The following is a 21,917-nucleotide window of genomic DNA, read 5'->3' on the forward strand; positions in this document are numbered from 1 at the left end:
AATCTTGCTTGCATGTGAAATCAATGATATTGTTCTGTAGTTTCCACTACTACACCTAATAACTACTCTTTTTGGCTCTTCCTTTCAGCGACACTGACCTCCTTGTTCTTCTCCTGCACATAATTGGTACTCTTGGAGATTTCTATATGTCTGACATATTTCTCTATGTACTGATCTTCCCTTGGGTGTAGGAGATTCTAAGCATAAGAACCATGGGTACAAAGGTTACACTCTATTCCCAGCTCTTCTTTCTTGCTGAAAGGGTGTTGCTTCTTGTTTGTTTGCTTCTCTTTCCTCTTATCTCTTAGAAGTTTTTGTGGTTTTTTTTTAAAGAATATAGAACATACCCCATGGAAATCCTCCCTTCATTGAATCAGGGCTGTGACTTAGGTGAGGGTGTTTCATGTGACCTTAATCCTACCTCACAGACATAACAAACATAACTTAATGCTCTTTAACTTAACCTAAGCTCTGGTGACACAGACCTAACCCAAAGCCTGCACAGCTCCAGCAGCAGCTCAGGGAAAAGATGGGTGGACTCCTCCTGTTAAAAAGTACTAGAGGGGCTCTGTGAATCAGACCCAAATTGCTGGCAATTTAAGGATTTAAAAAAAAATTTTTTTTTTTAAATTTAGGTTGTTTAGTTTTCATTTCAATGAACATCTACAGAGATTTTGGGATTCCATTCATTCATTGTTGCAAGTTTACAGAGACTTAGGGTTTCTATTCATTCATTGTTGCATTTTTCTCCCTGCCCACCCCCTCTCCTCCAATTCACTCTTCTCCTTGAAAAGAAAAACTCTTTTTTTAACTTTTTCTTTATTAATTTAAACGAAAGTTTACAGAGACTTAAGGTTTCCAGTCATTCATTGTTGCACTTTTCTCCCTGCCCACCCCCTCTCCTCCAATTCACTCTTCTCCTTGAAAAGAAAAAGAAAAACTCTTTCATTGTTATGCAATCTGCCCCCTCCCCAGTCCACTCCATTATGCAGCCTTCACTCTGGAATTCTGTAATGACAAGAATACCCATTCATATATCTCTTTTAAACAGTTTTCTCCCTCATTTGTTTCAGTGCAATATACATCATTCCTCCCCTCCTTTTCTATCTTCCCTCAACGCTGATGTCAGTCCCATTTTACAACAGTGGCCCTATGCAATATTTGTCCTTTTGTGGCTGAGATATTTCAATCAGCATAATGTCCTCCAGGGTCACCTATTTTGCTTAACATTTCATGAGTTCCTTGTTTTTCAATGCAGCGTAGTATTCCATTGTGTGAATATACCAGAGCTTCTCTATCCATTCTTTTGTTGATGGGCACTTGGGTTGTTTCCAGCTCTTTGCTATTGTGAACAAAGCTGCAATAAACATGGGTATGCATGAATTTAAGTTTTCTGAGTTTGAATCCTGATTCATTAATGTCAAAAGAAGTTAGGCTTTACAACACGCCACAAAATGGAGAGTAATTACATCAGAATGGAGGACAGTCACAGCATACTGAAAATCATGACCTTGCCATGTTGACACATATTTCAGGGACACTGTCTAATTTTTGTGTCCATCACCCTTCAGTCAGTTTGTTATTCTGGGTGCCTTGTGTGTTGTGGTGATTTTAGAGGCTCTGCTAGTGGTGTTTCAAATGCTCACCCATGGGAGACAGGTTACAGTGGAGCTTCCAGATTCAAGCAAATCAGGAAGCAAGGCCTGGTGATCTGCGTGCTAAGATTAGCCTATAAAACCCCTGGGATCATAATGTTGTTGTTGTTAAGTGCCGTCAAGTTGTAGGTGACTCATAGCAACCCTATGAATGAAAGTCCTCAACACTTGCATGACTTTCATCATTTCTCCAGGTTCATAGGGTTTCCAGAGACAAGCTATTATGGAAGTGGATGGATGCCACTCCTGCTTCCAAGCTTGTTATAATTGGGGAACGCCACCAACCACTGCCCACCATGGGTAACCATTATCACATTTGACACACCAGTGTCACAGTGTTCAGCTTCACAGCAACCACAGGTTACCTCTGTATGGCAAGTGGACACACCAGCGCTATATGACCTAGAAGAATGTTTGACTAAAAACAATTAAAAACAGGCCCGAGGGCCACAGATTACATAGGACATTGTCTAATGTAATGCTGGAAGGTGAGGCCCCTGGATTGGAGGACTCTAAATACACAGTGGCTGTAATAGATTTGAATACAGAAGTAAATGATTGTGAGAATGGCACAGAACTGGGTAACGTTTTGTTCCATGTACATAAGGTGCCATGAGTTTGAATGGACTCAATGGCAATTAACAATTTTTGCATTAGTAAGAATTACTCTGAATCTATTAAAAAAGTTTGATGTAAGTTTAATTCTTTTTTAAGAAAGAGGGGGAAAGGCAAGATAGGAGTAATCTGTTTTGGAAAAAAATTTAGTCCATATGGTTTAAAATAATTTTGAAAAATAGAGAATTTTTACATATAGATAGTCTTATCTAGAAATACTTCATTTCTTGGTTAGTCATAGCAGAAAAATATTTGACAATATATCTCTAAATAACTTAAGCGATAATCATGATTCAACAAAAAAATTATTATAAAGGACAATTTGTGAATGATTATTATTTCATGCTTTGCTGTAAATTGTATAACATGAGTCATAAGTTTTGTTCTGATTATATTATAGACAAAAGGAAATAAGCTAACAAGTAATTGAAAGAAAATAAATTTTGTATAGAGAACATATTAATTTTTTTATTGTATCTTATATAATGAGAACCATTTGGATAGATAAGAAATTGTCATAAATTTTCTATATAGTTAAAGTAAATGCATTCAGGCATTTAATTTGGATTTCTTGAACTGATTGTGTTAAATGAGGAAGCCTTTCAAATAAGTTTGTGAACTCATTTGTATGTTTAAATGTGTTATTTTTTGATATGTTATAGTTCCATTTCAAAGTGTCATGAAAGCTTTGCAGTTTCCGAAAATCATGGAATTCCTCCCAATTCTTCTGCCTCGATATTTTAAACAGCTCATCAGTGCAGAGTCTACAGCAGTTTTGGAAAAGATCGAAGAGATTTTGAATACTCACCCATGGAAACTTGGGTTTAATAAAGTGAGTAAAGAGTTCAAGCAAATGTCTAAATTGTGAAAAAAAGAAGGAAACAAGGAATAGTATAAACAACATTTAGAAAAGGGAAAGTGATTTCTAGAAAAAAAAATTACTCTAAGAGTTGAAGTTAGCATGCATTTGAAAATGTAATTATGATAAGCTTCCTAGTTATATCTCTCTTCACAATCATTACCTTTTTAAAAAAATTAGTGATACATTTAGTATATCTTTTTTTCCTCCAAATTGTGTTGAAATACATGTCTTTAGAGAAGTAAGTTATCAGAAGTAACACTTTTTACTGTTAAGCCATTATTTCTGACAGTTAAGTATTTATCATTTGAATTGTATTTCTTTGAAAGATAACCTACAACGAATTGAAGCTCTTGCGATGTGAGGCAAATTGGACAGCCTTCTGTCAGTGCAAGTCTCTTCTTCAGTTGATGACGGATCTAGAGAAAAACGCATTAATAATATATTCTAAGCTGAAGCAGTTATGTAGAGAACAGGGGCACACTTGTATTGAACAAACGGAGTTAACTTCTGAATTGTCAAACCAAATGTCTTTTTACGATGCTTGGCAGTCTCTGAAATTTCTGAAGGATTTTGGGGTGGTGACTTATGAAAAAAAATTTATCATTCCTTGTGACCTTTACTGGGCTGAAAAAGGCATTGCGTCTTCAATCTGCCACCTGATGTCAAAACCTCCTTGGATTCTGCAGGTAGACGTGAAAAAGGTTCTTGCTTCTCTTCAGGCCTCCAAGCCTGTGAATTCAGATAATGATGATGCTTTGGTTGCAAGTGAACCTGATGAAACAGTGTTAGACAAATCTGTGCACATTCTGGACATGCAGAACCAGCAGGACCAGAATGATGACAGAGAACTGACTGCAGACATCAGTGAAGTTCAGCTGGATCAGGATCAGGTGACTGCTTTGGAAATGATCTGTGCAAATGCTGTGACAGTCATAAGTGGGAAGGGTGGCTGTGGGAAGACCACAATTGTTAGCCACCTTTTCAAGCATATAGAGAAGTTGGAAGAGAGTGAAGTGAAAAAAGCTTGTGAAGATTTTGAGCAAGACCATGACGCGTCAGAAGAATGGCTGACCTTTACCGAGCAGAGCCAAACAGAGTCAGGCAAGGCTATTGAAGTTTTACTTACAGCACCTACAGGAAAAGCAGCCAGCTTACTGCGACAGAAGACTGGCCTTCATGCCTACACGCTGTGTCAGGTAAAAAAACCCTTTTACATTTTGTCTGTAGATAAAACATTGGCCTTAAAGACAAAACTTATTTAAAGAATTAAAGGGTTGTTGGGTTTTGGTTTGGTTTTTTGTTTGTATTTTTTAAATTTCCTCCTGATGACAGTAAGTCTCGAGTGGCTCCTGGCTCCTGTCTTGAATATCTAATAGTTATCTGTTACTCAAGACCACTTGTCTCTGAACAGTTACCAGCTTGTAGTGAGAAAGGGGGTAGTCCCAGGAAGTGAAATGTGCACTACTTCCTTCAGTAGGGGGCTCTGGTGGCCTAGTGGTAAGGAGCTGCACTGCCAACCCGAAAGCATGCACTTCGAATCCAGTAGCCACTCTGTGTGAGAAAGATGGACAGTATTCTCCTGTGCAGTTTGCTGCCTCTGAAAACCCACCGGAGGGTCAACAATGAGTAGTTTTTTACTTGATGACACATAGAAACAACAACTTTTATGAGAAAGTCTTGTGGAAAAACCCCCAAAACATAACAAAACGATAACCAAACCAAAATGTTTAATGAGTTTAAGAGTTACACTCTGGCACAATCTCGTTATCTCGTTAGAACTGATTGTAAACATGTCATGGTCCACACACCACACCTTGAATAGTATTGGAGGTAGAAGAAAAGGGCTTATGCCCCATAGGATGAAGACTTTATGAGAATAAGGACATTATTCATGTGGTTTAGTTAGACCTTCATGTTCATTACTTAGAACCAAAACCCACTAAGCCAAACCGACTTCATTGAAGTTGATTCTGCCTGATAGTGCCTCTCCATTGGGTTTCCAAGGCTGTAAATCTTTATGAGAGGAAATGGCCCATTTTCTCCCATGGAGTGGTTGGTGGATTCAAACCGCTGACCTTTTTGGTTAGCATGTTATATACCATTCCATCAGGGGTTCTCCCACTTAGAACCTACAGTTGACACTTTAAAAAATATTCAAATGAATTCATATGCTTGTAAAAAATGGTTTGACTGTAAATCACAATCATGAAGTTTTTTTTTTTATTTTTTTTTTTTATGTGTGTGTGTGTGTGTGTGTGTGTTCAAATTGGATCTGACTGGTACAGGAGGAAATTGTCCCTCCTTTCCCAGTGGAGCATCTGGTGGATTTGAACCGTGCGCCTCTGGGATTGCACTGCAGCTTCTTGCCACTAGGCCACCAGAGCTCCCCTAAGCATGAAGTTTTAGACTTGTAAAGAATTGGAAAGGGGGTCTTCTAGTTTCGACCTGCCATCTTAGAAAGAAACTTGGGAGTTGGAAGATTTATGAAGAATGTAATAATTGAATTTGTCCTTAAAGGACAGTAGGCTCAGGCGAGGAGGAGAATGTTTTATTTAGTGGAATGACCTTTCTGAAGGCTTTGAATAGAATGATCACAGTGCATAAAGAGGGTTTGGAGGTGACTCCATTGATTGGAATAAAGGCTGTGTGTTGCAGAATAAGGAAAATTAAACTTCTCTTAGATAGGAAATTTGAGCTTTAAAGTTTACATTTTGACAGTATCTTATTAAATCCATGACAGTCTTGTGAAGAGAGTGAATGCTATTATTTCCATTTTTATAGAAGATCCAGCTGAAGTATAGGGAGTTAAATCACTTGCCTCAAGTCAATTAAGTAAGAAACTAGATAGAAGGCAGATTCAGATTTTGGACATTGCAGCTTGACACTCTTTCCATGTTGCCATGATGTCCTTACTTATTTTGAAATCCTGATGAAGAAGCTGAAAATGGATTTATAATGGAGCATTTTCGTTTTCTGAGGAGCAGAGTGAGAGACTAAGTTTCAAGGGAAATTGTATAGAATCTGCACCATGGTCACTTCAGAAATAATTTTTGCCATTATTTTAATGATTAGGTGATTGGATACTCGGCCTAAAGAACTCAGTGACTTGCCCAAGATCATATAGCTCACTGGTAACAATCTCCTGATTAGTCCATGATTTTTTAGTACATTTTCATGCCTGATTAGTCTGTAAGATTGAATTTGTAGAGGAGAGACAGGAATCATTAAGTTTCACCTTGTAAGCCTCCTCTAACCAGTTGTCCTTGTTGTTGTTATATCCCATTGAGTTGACTATGACTCATAGCAACCCTATGAACTTGTGAAACTTGCCCTAACCTGAGGCAACCTCACTGTCCCTGACACACCTGAGCCCATTGCCACAGTCATTGTGTCAGTCCATTCAGGGTCTTCCTCTCTTGCGCTGAGCTTCCATTCTCCCAAGCATGATGTCCTTCTCCAAAGACTGGCCCCTCCTGACAACATGCCCAAAGTAGGTGAGATCTAGTTTCAAAATCCTAGCCTTCAAGAAGCAACCTGGTTTCATCCACTCTAGCGACAAGACAGATTTGTTTTATTCTCTTAGTAGTCCCTGGTACGTTCAGTACTCTTCTCCAGCTCAGCTCCAAGGCATTGATTCTTCTTCTGTCACAGGTAGTCATTTTCCAGCTCTCAGAGGCATAGCAAGCAGTTGAGAAGGCCTTGGTTGCATCAGTTGCACCTTAGTTTTTAGACTGTCGTCATTGCTCCTTAGCACCATTTTGTAGAGTTTTAATATGTGCTTCAGTTGCTGGGAGAATATGTCTGTAGCTGCATTTAGTCTCAGGAAGTCACTCAGACACATCTCAAGAACTAGGGTGACTTGTGGCTTAGTGGTAAATAACTGCTCTGGCAACCTAAAGGCACATAGTTTGAATCTACTAGATAGGTGATTTACTGCCTTTGTAAAACCACGGGAGGATCTGCTATATGAGTCAGTTCTCACTCAGAGATACATAACAGCAATAACACGGTGGCATTTAATGCAGTTTTTCATCATCAGGCTGAGTCTGCTGTTGTTGTGGGCCATGGAGTTGGTTCTGACTCTAGTGACTCCATGCGCCACAGTTGAATTGCCCATAAGGATTCCTGGGCTGTGATCTATAGGAGATCACCAGATCTTATCTCCCATGGTGAGGTTGATGGGTTTTAACTGACAGCTTTTGGTTAGCAGAGAATGGGGGTGGGGAGATTGAATAACAATGTTGGTTGTTGTTGTTATGTACTGATGACCCCCTATGTACAAGAGCCCTAAACCCTGCTTTCTGCTGTGCCTACCTCATTGTCTCTGACACACCTACTCCAATACCTTAATCATTGTATCGACCCATCTCATCAAGGGTCTTCCTCTCCTGCACAGTTCCTCCACTTTCCCAAACATAATGTCCCTCTCCAAGGACTGGTCCCTCCTTGCAACATGCCCAACGTATGTCAGACAAAGCTTCAGAATCTTTGACTCCAAGGAGCAGACTGGCTTTATCCTCTCCAGGACAAACCTGTTTTTTTATCCTCTCCAGGACAAACCTGTTATTTCTAGCAGTCCATGATATATACAACACTCCTCTCCAGCATCACAGCTCAAAGGCATCAATTTTCCCCCTATCATCCCTAGTTACTGTCCAGCTCTCCAATGCATAGCACACAACTGTGAAGATTATAGCCCAGATCAGGCACACCTTAGTCTCCAGCCTGACGTCCTTGCTCTTCAGTACTCTGGAGAGGTCCCTGACAGCTGACTTTCCCAGTGCAATTCATCTCTTGATTTCCTGGCTGCTGGTACCAAGAGTGTTGACTATGGAGCCAAGCGAACTAAAACTGTTAACTATGTCAGTCTTTTCACCATCCATACTGATGCTGCTAATTGGCCCACTGGTAAGAATCTTTGTTTTCAGCAAGTAGGGTTGTGTCATCTGCATAACGCAGATTGTTGATGAATCTTCCACTGATCCTGATGCCACCTTCCTCCTTGTACCGCCAAGCGTCCCAGGTGATCTGTTTTGCATACAGATTGAAAAGGTATGGAAAAAGAATACATCCCTGGTGGACCCCTTCCCAATTTTGAACCATGCAGTGTCTCTTTGCTTTGTTCTGATGACTGACTGCCTCTTGGTTCAAGTATATGTTTTGCATAAGCACAATCAAGATTCTCATTCCTCTGAGTCAGCCTTGTTGTGCTCCACACAGTCAAAATCCTTTGCATAGTTAACGAAGCACAGATAGTCATTCCTCTGGTGTTCTCTGCTTTCTGCCAAGATCCATCTAACATTATCTATAATGTCCCTAGTACCACGACCTCTTCTAAATCCAGCCTGCACATCTGGCAGTTCTTTGTTGATGTGTTGCTTTAGTGGTTTTGGTTTTTTTTTTTTATAATTTTCAGCAGAATCTTGCTTACATGTAATATTAATGATATTGTTTGATTTCCACACTTTGTCAGGTCACCTTTCTTTGGAATGGGAACAAATATAGATCTCTTCCAGTCAGTTGGCCAGCTGGCTGTCCTCCAGATTTCTTGGCACAACTCAGTGCGCACATCCAGGGCAGTGTCTGTTTGTTGGAATATGTCAACTGGTATGCTGTCAACTCCTGGTGCCAAACTCCTTGTTTTTGCCAATTCTTTCAGAGCAATTTGAACTTCCTCCTTCATCACCACAGGCTCTTGCTCATATATTATTTCATGAAATTCTTTTGTGTCAACCAATTCCTTCTGGTACAGTGACTCTCTCTACTCCTTTCATCTTTTAATGCTCCTTGGATCATTTAACACTCTACCCAAAGCATCCTTACGTATTGCCTCTCGTGGCTTGAACTTGTTCTTCAACTCCTTCAGTTTAAGAAACACTGAGCGAGTTTGACCCTTTTGATTTTCTGACTCCAGCTCTTTGCATATTTCATTATAATATCTTGCTTTATTGTTCCAAGCTGCCCCTTGAAATTTTCTGTTCAGCTCTTTAATTTTTTTATTTCTTCCTTTAGCTTTGGCTTTGGTGCTCTAATGCGATGGTCAGAGTCTCATCTGACATCCATCTTGGTCTTTTCTTCCTCGTCAGCCTTTGTAATGATCTTTTGCATTCTTCATGGACGATATTCTTGATATTCTCCCACAACTCATTTGGTCTACACTCATTGGTGCTCAAGGCCTCAAACCTGTTCCTGAGATGGTTTTGAGATTTTAGTGGGATAGACTTAAGGTTAAAGTTTGGTTCCTGTGAGTTTGATTTAATTTTCTTCAACTTCAGCTTGGACTTACATATGAGTGGTCTGTCCCACAGCCAGCACCTGTCTTGGTTTTCACAGCTGATATTGAGCTTCTCCAGCGATTCTTTCCACAAATGTAGTCGATTTGATTCCTGTGCATACCATTTGGTGAAATCCATGTGAATAGCCTGTGTTTGTTTCTTATAAAAGGTATTTGCAATGAATAAATCATCGAATGTGCAGAATTCTATCATTCTATCTCCAGCCTCACATCTGTCACCAAGTCCATATTTTGTAGCTACTGATCTTTCTTCCCTGTTCCCAACTTTTGCGTTCCAGTCACCCATTATTATCAATTAGTATAGCTAAAGTTATTATCTTGATTGCATTTTCAGTTGATTTCTGACTACAAAAGTTGGTAGAAATCTTCTTTTTCCTCCTTTTTTGCTTTAGTTGTCCATGCATATATACAATAATAAAATTGAAAGATTTTTTTTCTTTTCTTTTCAAATAGGAAAGTGAACTAGAGGGATGGACAGGGAGGAAAATGTGCAGCAATGAATGAATAGAAGTCCAAAGTCTCTATAAACTTCCATTAAAATTTAGACAAAAAAAATAATTGAGTTACCAGGGATCTTTGAATTTGCCATTAGCAAATTTAAAAAGAGATTTTGTTGTTGTTGTTTAAAAAGGCATAAGCTTACATTAAAATGTATTTGCTGTTTGTCAGCATATTCAAATATAGCCAAGCGCTTTCTGTTTTACCTGACTATCATGTCCTGAACTATTGTGAGTGAGAACCTGGCTGTTGGAATGATTTAGGTCTTCATGGACAAGGCCTGTATTAACCTGGCAGGAAAGGTCAGTCAGGCACTTCTTTTTTTTTCCCCCATAAAGTTTACTTTGTTTTATTTCGTTTTTAAAAAACAACAATAAAACCCCCAAAACAGCTCATAAAGCAGTCACCAATTCTTTAAGTACTGTCATACAATCTTTTTTTAGAGGATATTTTATATATATATATATATATATATATATACACACATATATCTACTATATATTATAACAGGAATGCCTTTTGACATAAAAGTTCCAATTCTAGGCATCTATTCTGAAGAGATAGCCATGGATGAGAACAAATGTTCATTTACAAACATGATTGTCAGGTACTTCTATGTTAACTGATTGAATCCATAAACTTTAAAAACAGTCAAAGATTATTCCATATTATCTCATTGTGAGACACAGTCACTGAGAGAGTGTAGAATTTTGTTGATGATGTATTATATGCATGGAAACTAGAAATGGTTTTTACAGTTGACATCAGAAACTAGATGCAGAGGCTTCAGACTCTGGGAATTGGGGTATTTTTTATTTTCTTTTTTCTGGAATACTTGCTTTAGTTGCTGCAACCTGGGGGAGGGAGGGAAAACTGCAATCTAGTTTGGCCAGAGGGGCATTCCTGAGGGCAAGGCTATTTACATTTGAATGGGAGAGAGTAGAGAGAAGTAACTGGGATCTTTCAAGGTTTTATGTGTTTAGGTTTTTATGTTTATAAGAATGCTCTTAATGGATATTGACTTTTATATACTCAACTCACACTAACTCATTACTGTGGAGTCAGAACCATTGTTGACCCTGTTCTTGAAGGTTGTAAAATACAGGAGAGGAGATTGCCCATCTTTTTCTGGAGGAGCCTGGTAGATTGAAACTGATAGGGAAGCCTTTGGTTTTGCAGCACAACTCTCTATGGCCCAGGCTCCTGGAGCTCCATTCCATTTCTTTGTTGTTATGTGGTCTATTTGGAACCAACCCGCTAGTGGGTTTTCAGAGACAGTAAATTCCACAGCCAGGAGATTGCCCATCCTTCTCCTGCCAATGCTTTCAGGCTTACAGGGCTGCTTCTTATCACTAGGCCTCCAGAGCTTCCTTTTCTTCTATGTTGTTCTGTGGCCATTGCATTGGAAACAGCCTGTTGCTGACCCTGCAGCAGGTTTTCAGAGGCAGTAAAACGCCCCTGAGGGGATTGCCTAGACTTCTCCTTGGAGGATCTGGTGAATACAAACCTTAGGGTACAGGATTGCTGCCAGGATTGCTGCTGCAGCTTCTTTTGGTTAGGCCACCAAAGCTCCCTTTCTTTTATATAGTGATGTAAAATGTATGGTAGAAAATAATGTTTCTTCCAAATAGTGATGTAAACTGTATAGTAGAAAGAATTATTTTTGAAATATTATATCAAATAAATAATTTTATGTTTTATTGCTGTTGTTGGTTTTAGAGGAGATGAGGAAATTTGGAATAAAAAAGAAAAATAGTGTTTTCGTAGGTTGGACAAACCAAATGGCATTAAATTAATTCTATTTTATATTGACCCTTTAAGACAAATGGAGGAGTCGTTCCCCAGGGTTTGTGAGGCTCTGTCTTTATAGGACCAGAACACCTTCTCTTTTTTCCCATGGAGTGGCTGAAACAATCTTTCAGATGGCAGATCTTCACCTGTTGTACCACCAGGGTTCCTTAGGTTGGAAACTGAAACCTGCAGCCCCTTTGCTGCTTTCAACCCATGATGCCACACCATCGGATTTCTGAGGCTGTAAATTGTGAGGAGACTGGCTTTTTCCCTTAGAAAGCTGTTAGCTTCACGCTTGCTGCAGACAGCACTACTAGAGCTGTCTTAGCTTGGAAAGGCAGTCTTGTGTTTCTAAATGGAGTAATATCGTTGAGAGAGGAAGATTATCTCTAGTGGCAAATGCTTTTTTTGAAAAGAAAGGCTCTGTCTGGTAAAAAGTGCTAAGAGCAGTGGACTAGCACAGTGTGTAGTGTGTGAAATGAACAGCAGTGAGTTTTTGAGGTTTTTCTGCATATTAGCCTCTAACTTTGTGTTCTCTACTTCTTTAGCATTTTTCCTTTTCACACTTCTCTCCTCCTTGCTGCTACTGAGGAATTTTGTTTTAAAATTAGGTGTTTAAGTTTTTTGTACATATTTTTTACACTCTGATTATTAAATGTTTTGTTTGTAGGTCAACTATAGCTTCTATTTGTGGGAGACAAATAAGACAACAGAAAACAAGCCCTGGAAATTTTCTTCAGTGAGAGTGCTGGTTGTGGATGAAGGGAGTTTGGTATCTGTAGGCATCTTCAAATCAGTCTTAAATTTATTGTGTGAACACTCCAGACTTTCCAAGCTTATTGTCCTTGGTAAGTGAAAATACTGTTTGAACTTTGATGCATTGTGATTCACTCACTCACTGGTTGCCATTGGGTTGGAACTAACTTATCACTAACCAACCAGTGGGTTTTCAGAGGCTGTTTATGGCGTGAAAGAAGATTGCTCATCTTTCTCTCACCAGAACAGCTGATAGATTTGAACCACCTGGTCATGTAGCTCCTTACCCACTAGGCCACCAGAGCTCCTTGTATTGCACTAATTAATGGGTTGTTTATACCATTCTAAAGACGGGAAGCCATTTTTCAAAACAACATTAAGTTCTGGCCACTCCTCTTAATCATATTGGGTGGTTTCTTTGTTTTTGCAAGGTTTGGTAAAGTAGAAGGTATTTAGGTTTGGTAAAGTAGAAGGTATTTGGACAAAGAGAAAGAGCCTCAAGAGATTGATTAATACTTTGAAAGAATAAGCTCAAACATAGCAGCATTTGTAAAGAAAGGGCCGGATTGGACGGTGTTTTGTTCTGTTGTACTTTATGAGTTAGACCAACTTGTCACCTAATAGCAATGGCAATAGAATGTGGATGAAAGAGTTGTAGGGAGTTAGTTATGTTAGTCACAAACAAAAAAATGTGGCTATTAAGAGAATTAAAATGTCATAGATTCAGAAAAAGTGAGGTTGTCAGATTGAACCTCACCAGTCCTTTAAATCTTCCTATTCTGATGAGATTCTTTTGGGTGATAGTGAGCTATGGACTATGCTTTAATAAAGAAAAAATAAAACTTGGGGAGTCAAGAGATTTAGAAGTAATATTTTTTAAGTATTTGAGAATATTTTTAAGTAGTTAATTCTGTTAGTGGATTAAGCATTCTCCAAGTCACTACTCAGTAAATATTTCTCTTATCTCTGTGTTTTCGAAGTGAATTTTTTAAAAGCACACATTACTGAAATGTATTCATTATCTAATGCATTTGGTTTCTCATTTTTGTATTTTACATTTTTATATTAAGTGTTTAAGGCTGTCAAGATTATTAGATTTTTCCATCTTCAGAACGATATTAAACATGAACAACCAAGTGACTAACTGCTCTGAATCGAAGGCCTATTTTTAAAAAAAAAAAAATTGTTAAAAATATGCCCCTACATGGTTCACTGAGATTCTAGTGTGTAAGAATTTCAGTTTAAGTTTTGTTATTTTATTGTGCTTAACTGCTTTTTGAGGGGGTTTTTGGTTGGGATTTGTGGTTTAGTTTTTTTACATTTTATATTATTTCATTTGAGTGTTATTCTTACTAAATATCGTTAAGGCACATTCTTAAGTAAATTTAGATGAAAAATTTTCCGAATATTTTTCTGCTCAAGTAAGTTGATATTATGATTGTACCATGAATCTGTGGAAGAATAGAAACAATTCTTAAATTTTAAGATCTTTGTGCCTTAAACATGCTGTAATTGTTCATCCACCTTCCCTTTTTAGGTGATGTTAGACAGTTACCCAGCATTGAGCCTGGCAATGTGTTGAAAGATCTTTTTGAGACTCTTAAAGCAAGAAATTGTGCTGTTGAGCTAAAGACAAACCACAGAGCAGAATCTCAGCTAATTGTGGACAATGCTACAAGGTATGACACAAGCTAAGATCTTTTTTTCTCTTTCATTTTTAGAATATACCATTATATATTAAAAACTCTTTAATTGGAGTGATTTGGTACATTTCCTAACTTTCTAGGAAGCCCATTGGAGATGTACAGCCTTTGCCTAACTTTCAAGAAAAACAGACAATATTTTGTGTTACTGATCCAACATAAATTATTATTAAAATGTCAGGATGGACATTTGTGGGGTTTGGGGTTTTTTTCTGATAGAAAAAGTATGAATGGCTTAATAGCAAGACTGTGGAGCCACGGTTTCATTGGTACAGGCTTTCTTTTTAGGGTGATGAAAATGCTTTAGAACTAGATTAGACAGAAATTATGGCTCACTTACGACATTATCAGTGCACTAAATGCCACTGAATTGTTCACTTTAAGTTGGTCAGTTTTATGTTGTGTGAATTTTACATCAGCTAAAACAAATTTCAGTAATAGTGTCAAGTTTATGGCCTAAAATAAGATGAAAGAGAGCAAACACTTGGAAATTAACCAGAAAGGAATAAAAGCAAATACGCATTGGAGTTGAATTGATTCTAAGTCATAGTTGATCCTGGGGGAGAGAGTAGAACTGCCGTGTAAGATTTCTAAAGCTGTAAATCTCTGTGGAAGTTGACTACTTTAATTTTCTCCTAAGAAACCACTGGTGGATTTGAACCACTGGCCTTTTGGTTAGCACCGGAGCATCTTACCCACTGTACCACCTTAACAATTTGGGAATTTTTTAAGATTCCTTACTTACATATTAGTTCCCTTGAATTTGAGGAAGACTTAGGGAAGAAAATTCCTCTTATTTCTGGGAAGAATAGACAAAAGTAGAAAAAAAATAGACAAAATTAGGGGGGAAAACCCCCAAAACAACAAAGCCAGTGTGTTATTCCATTCCTTGATGAGTCCTGGGACATGTATGGCTCAGCACCTAACTTTTAGTTTGCTAGAGTTGGAGGACTCATTGGTAAAGGTAGAACCACAGTGTTTATTCTTGTAAAGCTCAATTACTCAGTTCCTTGAACATCTTCTTATGGAATGTTGGTAGAAGCCAGAGCATTCAAAACAAGCTTTCTGTGTGCTCCTGGGTACCTTGGACCAATTAGAGGAAGTAGAGGAAGAATTGAAAGGCATGGTAGATCATGTCAGCTCCGAGACATTAAGAAAAGTAATAGAATCAGGTTCTTACTTTCTCCAATCTAAGGGCTAATTCATTTGAGGGATGTTAAAAACAGACTGAGTAATTTTGAAGTCCACAAGAGTTGGAAGAAACTCTAGCACACTGTTGTTCGGTGCTGTTGTGTTGGCTGTGATTTACAGTGACCCTGTGTAAAATGGAATGGAACGCTGCTCGAATCTGTGCCATCACCACATCTGTGATTACGCCCAATGTTGTTGGCAATGTGTTGGCCCATCTCATTAGATTCCTTAGTTGTTTTTGTTGTTGTTGTTATGTGCCATCGAGACACTTGCGACTCATAGCGACCCTATGTACAAGAGCTCTAAACGCCATTCTATCCTGTGCCAACCTCGCCGTCTCAAATACATTCATTCCCACCACTGCACTCACAGAATCGATCCATCTCATCGAGGGTCTTCCTCTCCTGCGCCATCCCTCCACTCTGCCAAACATGATGTCCCTCTCCAAGGACCAGTCCCACCTTGCAACATACCCAAAGTATGTCAGACAAAGCTTCAGAATCCTTGACTCCAGGGAACATTCTGGCTTCACCCTCTTCAGGACAAACCTGTTTTTTTCTCCTAGCAGTCTATGGTATATTCAACACTCTTCCCCAGCACTACAACTAAAAGGCATCAATTCTCTTTCTATCATCCCTATTCAGTGTCCAGCTCTCTGATGCATAGCACGTAACTGCAAAGACTATAGCCTGGATCAGGCGCACCTTAGTCTCCAGCCTGATGTCATTGCACTTCAGTACTCTTGAGAGGTCCCTCACAGCTTAGAACCCGGTTTTATCTAACACTCTGGAATTCTTTATAGTCAACCTTTTCATTATCATTTGGGACAAGCTGAAAGTTCCTTTCAGCATTGTTTCTTATCAAATATTTATGGCCTATGAAGGATTCCTGTGATATACTGTGGACAGTAGACATAAAAGCGTAGAAATAGAAGTGTGGTATATGACTTGGGTCAGGAATGGAGCAGGAATTCATAACGATTGTAAAGGCCCCCAAAATTAAATCTAGGACTTTTCCTAGAGGAGCTGGTCTACTTTGTCCCTCTCTCTTTGTTGATCTTCTTTTAGGAAGGGGAAGAGCTGAAACAGTAGTTTACCACCACTTCTGATAACAAGGCTGTTGTTAAGTCTGTTCAGAGATGTTTTATCTTCCCAGTGTCCAAGTAAAAGCTCCATGCAGATAAGATACCTGTACTTGCTTCTATTTTCTGATGTGATTTGTGCTCAACTGTGAACTTAAAGGCTGGGAATTTGAGTCCATTCAGAGACTTCTTAAAAGAAAGACCTAATGATGTACTCTGCAAAATCAGCCATTGAAATGGACCCCCCCCCAAATGTTTTGAATGTTCAAAAATAACAGACAAGATAAGAAATGTCAATCTAATAGAATTTTCCATTAAAAGATGTTTAACACGTTGTTGTTAGCTGCCGTCATGTTGACTATGACTGGACTCGTAGTGACCCTGTAAACAATAGATCTGAAGTTTGGCCCTGCCTTGTACTTTGTACGCACCACTGTGGTAGTCACGTGTCAGTCCATCTCAGTGATGGCCTGAAGTTGATTTTGAAGCACAGTTCTTGATCTAACGTGGAATTGCTGTGAGTCAGAATCAACACCACAGCAACCGTTTTGGAGGACTCATTGGTAAAGGTAGAACCACAGTGTTTATTCTTGCTGATTCTTGTAAAGCTCAATTACTCTTTCTAATGCAGATCCAGGTGGCCATTTCTCCTTATTTATTACCTATTAACAGAAGTTAACTATTATAATGACATTTGCTCTGATCGTGGATGAAGACACCGTTTGGGGTGGTAATATCCTTGATACACGTCTTTTATCTCTGTTCAAGAATCTCCAGGCGCCAGTTTCCAAATTTCGATGTAAAACTGGATGTAACTGATTACCTCACTCTACCTATCTCAATTCAAGAGAAGTCATTTATTTTTGTCCGACTTCCAGAGGAGGATGCTGGCTCTCAGAGTTCTCAGTCAGCAAAAAATAATCATCACTCCTGTAAGTATAAGTCCTTTTGAGGTGAAAAGTTTTTCAGCTTTGTAACATGGTGGTAAAATGACTACTTTTTATTTTAGTTAGAGGTGAATGTTAATAATAAAAATGAGACACTAAGAGTGCAGTAGAGTAGAGCACAATAAAATGAGGTCCACTTTCAATATTAAGCTGTGGAATAACCAAAAAAAAATGAGACACTAAACATAAATTGTGAATTGCCAATATCAGAGTGCCCTGGAATTTTAGAAATAGGTGATAGGGAATCTCTTTTTCATTGCTGTTTAGTCAGAATCAACTCAGTGCTAACCCTCCACAGGGTTTTCCGGGGCAGTAAGTCACACAGAAGGAAATGGCCCATCTTTCTCCCAATTAACTGCTGGTGAATTCAGACTGTCAGAGATGTGCCACGTTAGGTCAGCAGTAACTCCCTACAGATTATGCTCCCAGAACACCCTAAAGTGTAGTATTGATGTTATGCACCATCGAGTTGGAACCAACCCTCCAGCAGGTTTTCAGAGGCAGTTAATTGTACAGAACAAGATTACGTGTCTTTGTCCTGGGGCCGCTAGTGATTTGAATCACATGCCTTTGGGTTGGCCATGCAATTCCTTACCACTAGGCCACCAGAGAGCTCTGATGTGTTTGCTATTGTGTACCTCCAAACCAAGCCTACCCATAGCTGACCTTATGTTAGAGGCAGTTAATTGCTTGGGAGGAGATTGCCCATCTTTTTCCTGCAGAGCAGCTGATTGATTCAAACCACTTACCTTCAGGACTGCAACACAGCTTCTTACCACTAGGCCACCAGAGCTCCCTCTGATGTATAATAGGGCTCAGTAAATATTTGTTGGATGAGTAAATAGATGTAGATTATTTCATTTATAGGAAAGCAGCTCTCCACTAATCCAAGTACATTCACAAGAGCCAGCCAGAAGCAGACCAGCTGTTGCCGATTGCCACTCACAGCAACTCTCCTTTGGGTTTCTGAGGCTGTAAATCTTTGTGGGAGGATACTGCCCGTCTTTCTTCGTTGGAACAGCTAGTGGGTTCAGACTGCTGATTTTTTGGTTAGTTGTCCAACTCTTAACAAGGAATTATGTCTGAATTAATAAAAAAAAAATGGTGGTGGTAGTTTTTTTTAATAGCAGTTTGAAAAAGAAACATATTTGTTATTTTGAGTACATTTGTTAAACCACCACCAAAGTAGTACCTTGTTTTTTGGTTTTTTGTGTTTTGTGTTTTATTTATTTCACACATTTTCCATCTTTAATTAGATCCTTGCCATTTTTCTATTGATTCTTTTAATGAAAAATATGTGACTTTTCCTTCTCTCTCCGGAGGTCCAGAGGAGCTCCAGGGGCACTGAAGTTAGGGTGTTTCAGCTACTAAACAAAGGCTTGGTGGGTTGAACCCACCAGCTGCTTTGTGGAAGGAAAATGAAATATTCAGTTCCTTTAAAGATTTACAGCCTTCAAAACCCTGTGTACAGTTCTCCTCTGAACAGAACCTCTAGGAGTCAGAATCCACTCTGATTCTATAATAGGTTTTTTTTGGGAATAGACTTTTTTCTTTTTAATCAGTTTTCATAAAGCAGAAATACCGGGTCCTGCCTTCACAGGTTTTTCTGGAGTTTTATTTTCTTGAGTGGATCATTGCTTCCAGTTTGAAGTGTTAAAATGACAAGGTGTGTGTCTAGGAAAAAGTGTGGCATCAGGAATTTTCTTCCTTTTGATTATAACCTGAAATGAATTCTTAGCACTTGTGAAATGGGCCTTATAGTGGCATTGCCTTGTCCAAAACTTTGCCAGTTCATCAATTCTGAGACAATATAGAAATACTAATTTTTAAAATAATTTGGTATTAAGTTACCTATGTCCATAAGGAGTTGTGCTGATAACTGAAAGGCAGTCCTTCTCTGGATGGTCAAAAGATGGGCAGTCTGCCCCCGTGCAAGGAGTTTGAGTTTTTGAGTTATTACAATGAATTTATTGCAATACATGAAGACATCGTTGGTCCTTATTTTATTATGTAATAAGGATCAGGTCAGCAAACTGTCATTATGCTACACAGGCTTAGTGAGCTCTTGTGGCCTGCTGATAAGGAACTGTGCTGCCAACCCAAAGGCACATGTTTCAAATCCACCAGCTGCTCCACAGGAAAAAAAAATAGGTAATCAATTGCTATGAGACTTTTTTTGCCTCTGAACACCTGCTGGAGGGTCAGCTATGATTTGGTCCCAACTTGACCACATATAGCAACAGCAGTATAACGCACTGACTTATTAAAACCTAATAAATATTGATGAGCCCTGGTGGCATAATGGTTAATTGGTCAGCTGTTAGCCAGAAGGTTGGCAGTTTGAATTACCAGCCATTGTATGTGAGAAAGATGTGGCTGTCTGCTTCTGTGAAGATTAAAAACCTCATGGGACAGTTCTGCTCTGTTCTCCAAATTTGCTCCATGTTGGAATTGACTTACATTTGCTTTTTGGTTTTTTTTAAATTATTACTTTGAGGACTTGTTTGAGTTACTACATTTCTCACTTAGCACTTTCATGCTGTATGTGAAATTCATTCCTGTACACCTTTATCTGTCTTTCCCTACTTTATGTGTGCCACCATGCCTCACTTCCCTTAGGTTAATGCTGCTGAAGTGTTAAAATGTTGATATAGTTAGAGTGGTGATGTTAGTTGCTGTGAAGTTGATTAAGACTCATACTGACCCGGCGAGCTCTGGTGGCCTGGTGGCAAGAAGCTGCTGCAGTCCCAGAGGTGCACAGGTCAAATCCACCAGATGCTCTGCTGGAGAAGGAGGGACAGTCTCCTCCTGTACCAGTCAGATCTGATTTGATGGTACACACACAAAAATAATGAATTTTTTTTTAAAAAAACTCATACTGACCCTATGAACCCTGATCTGAACCCTGTTCTATCTTATACCATCTTCATAATTTCTGACATATGTGAGCCCATTGCTTCAGTCACGGTGTCAATTCATCTTGTTAAGCACCTTCCTCTCTTGCCTGCCTTCTTTCTTTCCAAGCATGATGCTGTTTTCCAAAGAATATCCTGTCCTAATAACATGCCCTAAGTATATGAGACAAAACTTGGTCATCTTTGTCCTCAAGGAGCACTCTGGCTGCACTTTTTCTAAGACACATCTGTTTGTTCTTTTGGCCATCCATGGGATATTCATTACTCTTTTCCAACACCGCAACTCAAAGGCTTCAATTCTTCTTCCATCATCCTTATTCACTGTCCAACTTTCAAATGTATAGTCAGCAGTTGAGAAGATCATGGCTTGAATGAGGTGCACTTTAGGCTTTAGACCAACATCATTGCTTTTTAGCACTCTGGAGAGCTGCTTGGCAGCAGATTTTCCCCTGGTACAGCTCATCTTTTGATTTCCTGACTGCTGTCTCTCAGTCAGTGGAGACAATTTTTGTTTTCTTGATGTTGAAATATATCCATGTTGAAGGCTGTAGTCTTTGATCTACTTCAGCAAACACTTCAAGTCTTCCTCACTTTCAGCAAGTAAAATTGTGTCATCTGTATAATGCACATTGTTGATAAGTCTTCCTCTGATCCGTGTACCACATTCTTAAACACTGTGTCCATCTACCTGGTGGAGGGTCTTCCTTTCCTTCGCCCACCCTCCACCCTTCCCTGCATCAAGGAATAGAACCTCCTAACATGTCCAAAGGATGTGAGGCGAAGCCTCGTCATTCTTGCCTACAAAGAGCACTCCTACTGCACCCTCTCTAAGGCATATCTGTTTGTTCTCATGGCCACCAATGGGATGTTCAGGTTCTTCTCCAACATCATAGTGTCAGATTGTTTACTGTCATCTTTATTCGTTTGTTCAGTATGTCAGTATGAAGGATGGTGTTGCCTGCATAGTCAAAAAGTCCATTTCAAATTCTATCTTGAAGTACAATGTTGTGAGTGATAGGATAATATCCACACACATACAAGGAAGACTTGTTAACACAATTATTATTCAAATATATGTTTCTACATCTAGACCAAAAAGGAAGAAATTGAGAAATTTTACCAAATTTTGCAGTCTGAAATTGAACATGAAATCAGGATGCATTAATGATAATTGGTGACTGGAATGCAGAAGTAGGAAACAGTTAAGAAGGAACAGTACTTGGAAAATATGAGCTTGGTGATAGAAATGAAGCTGGAAAGAAAATGATTGAACTTTATATTTACAATGAATTATTCATTGCAAATACCTTTTTTAAAAAGAGAAAAAAAATGATTTTAAATGTGGAACTCTCCTGATGGTCTGCATGGGAATCAGAGTGACTATACTGGTGAAAGAAATTGTTGGAGAAGCTCAGTATCATCAGTCAAAACTATTCCAGGGGCAGACTGTAGGTCAGATCATCAATTACTCAGTTGCAAGTTTAAATTGAGGCAAAAGACAATTAATATAAGTCCACAGGAACCAAGATGTGATCTTGAATCAATTCCATCAGAATTTCATGATCATTTTAAGAATAGGTTTGAGGCACAGAACACCAGTGACCAAAG

General features: G+C 38.9%; 1 protein-coding gene across 1 annotated transcript in view; it reads left to right on the plus strand.

Annotated features, from left to right (window-relative positions):
* The window catches only part of HELB (helicase (DNA) B), a 51,481-nt gene that overhangs the window by 7,810 nt on the left and 21,754 nt on the right, over positions 1–21,917 (plus strand). Inside the window, exons 3-7 of the mRNA XM_006886099.1 lie at positions 2,933–3,102; positions 3,459–4,328; positions 12,387–12,564; positions 14,010–14,151; positions 17,216–17,379. Of these exons, the coding sequence (XP_006886161.1) occupies positions 2,933–3,102; positions 3,459–4,328; positions 12,387–12,564; positions 14,010–14,151; positions 17,216–17,379 (1,524 nt within the window). The remainder of the gene's footprint in view (positions 1–2,932; positions 3,103–3,458; positions 4,329–12,386; positions 12,565–14,009; positions 14,152–17,215; positions 17,380–21,917) is intronic.

This window comes from Elephantulus edwardii, unplaced genomic scaffold (assembly GCF_000299155.1).
Source record: "Elephantulus edwardii isolate Elephantulus edwardi_28Jun2011 unplaced genomic scaffold, EleEdw1.0 scaffold00047, whole genome shotgun sequence".
NCBI classification, from domain to species: Eukaryota; Metazoa; Chordata; class Mammalia; order Macroscelidea; family Macroscelididae; genus Elephantulus; species Elephantulus edwardii.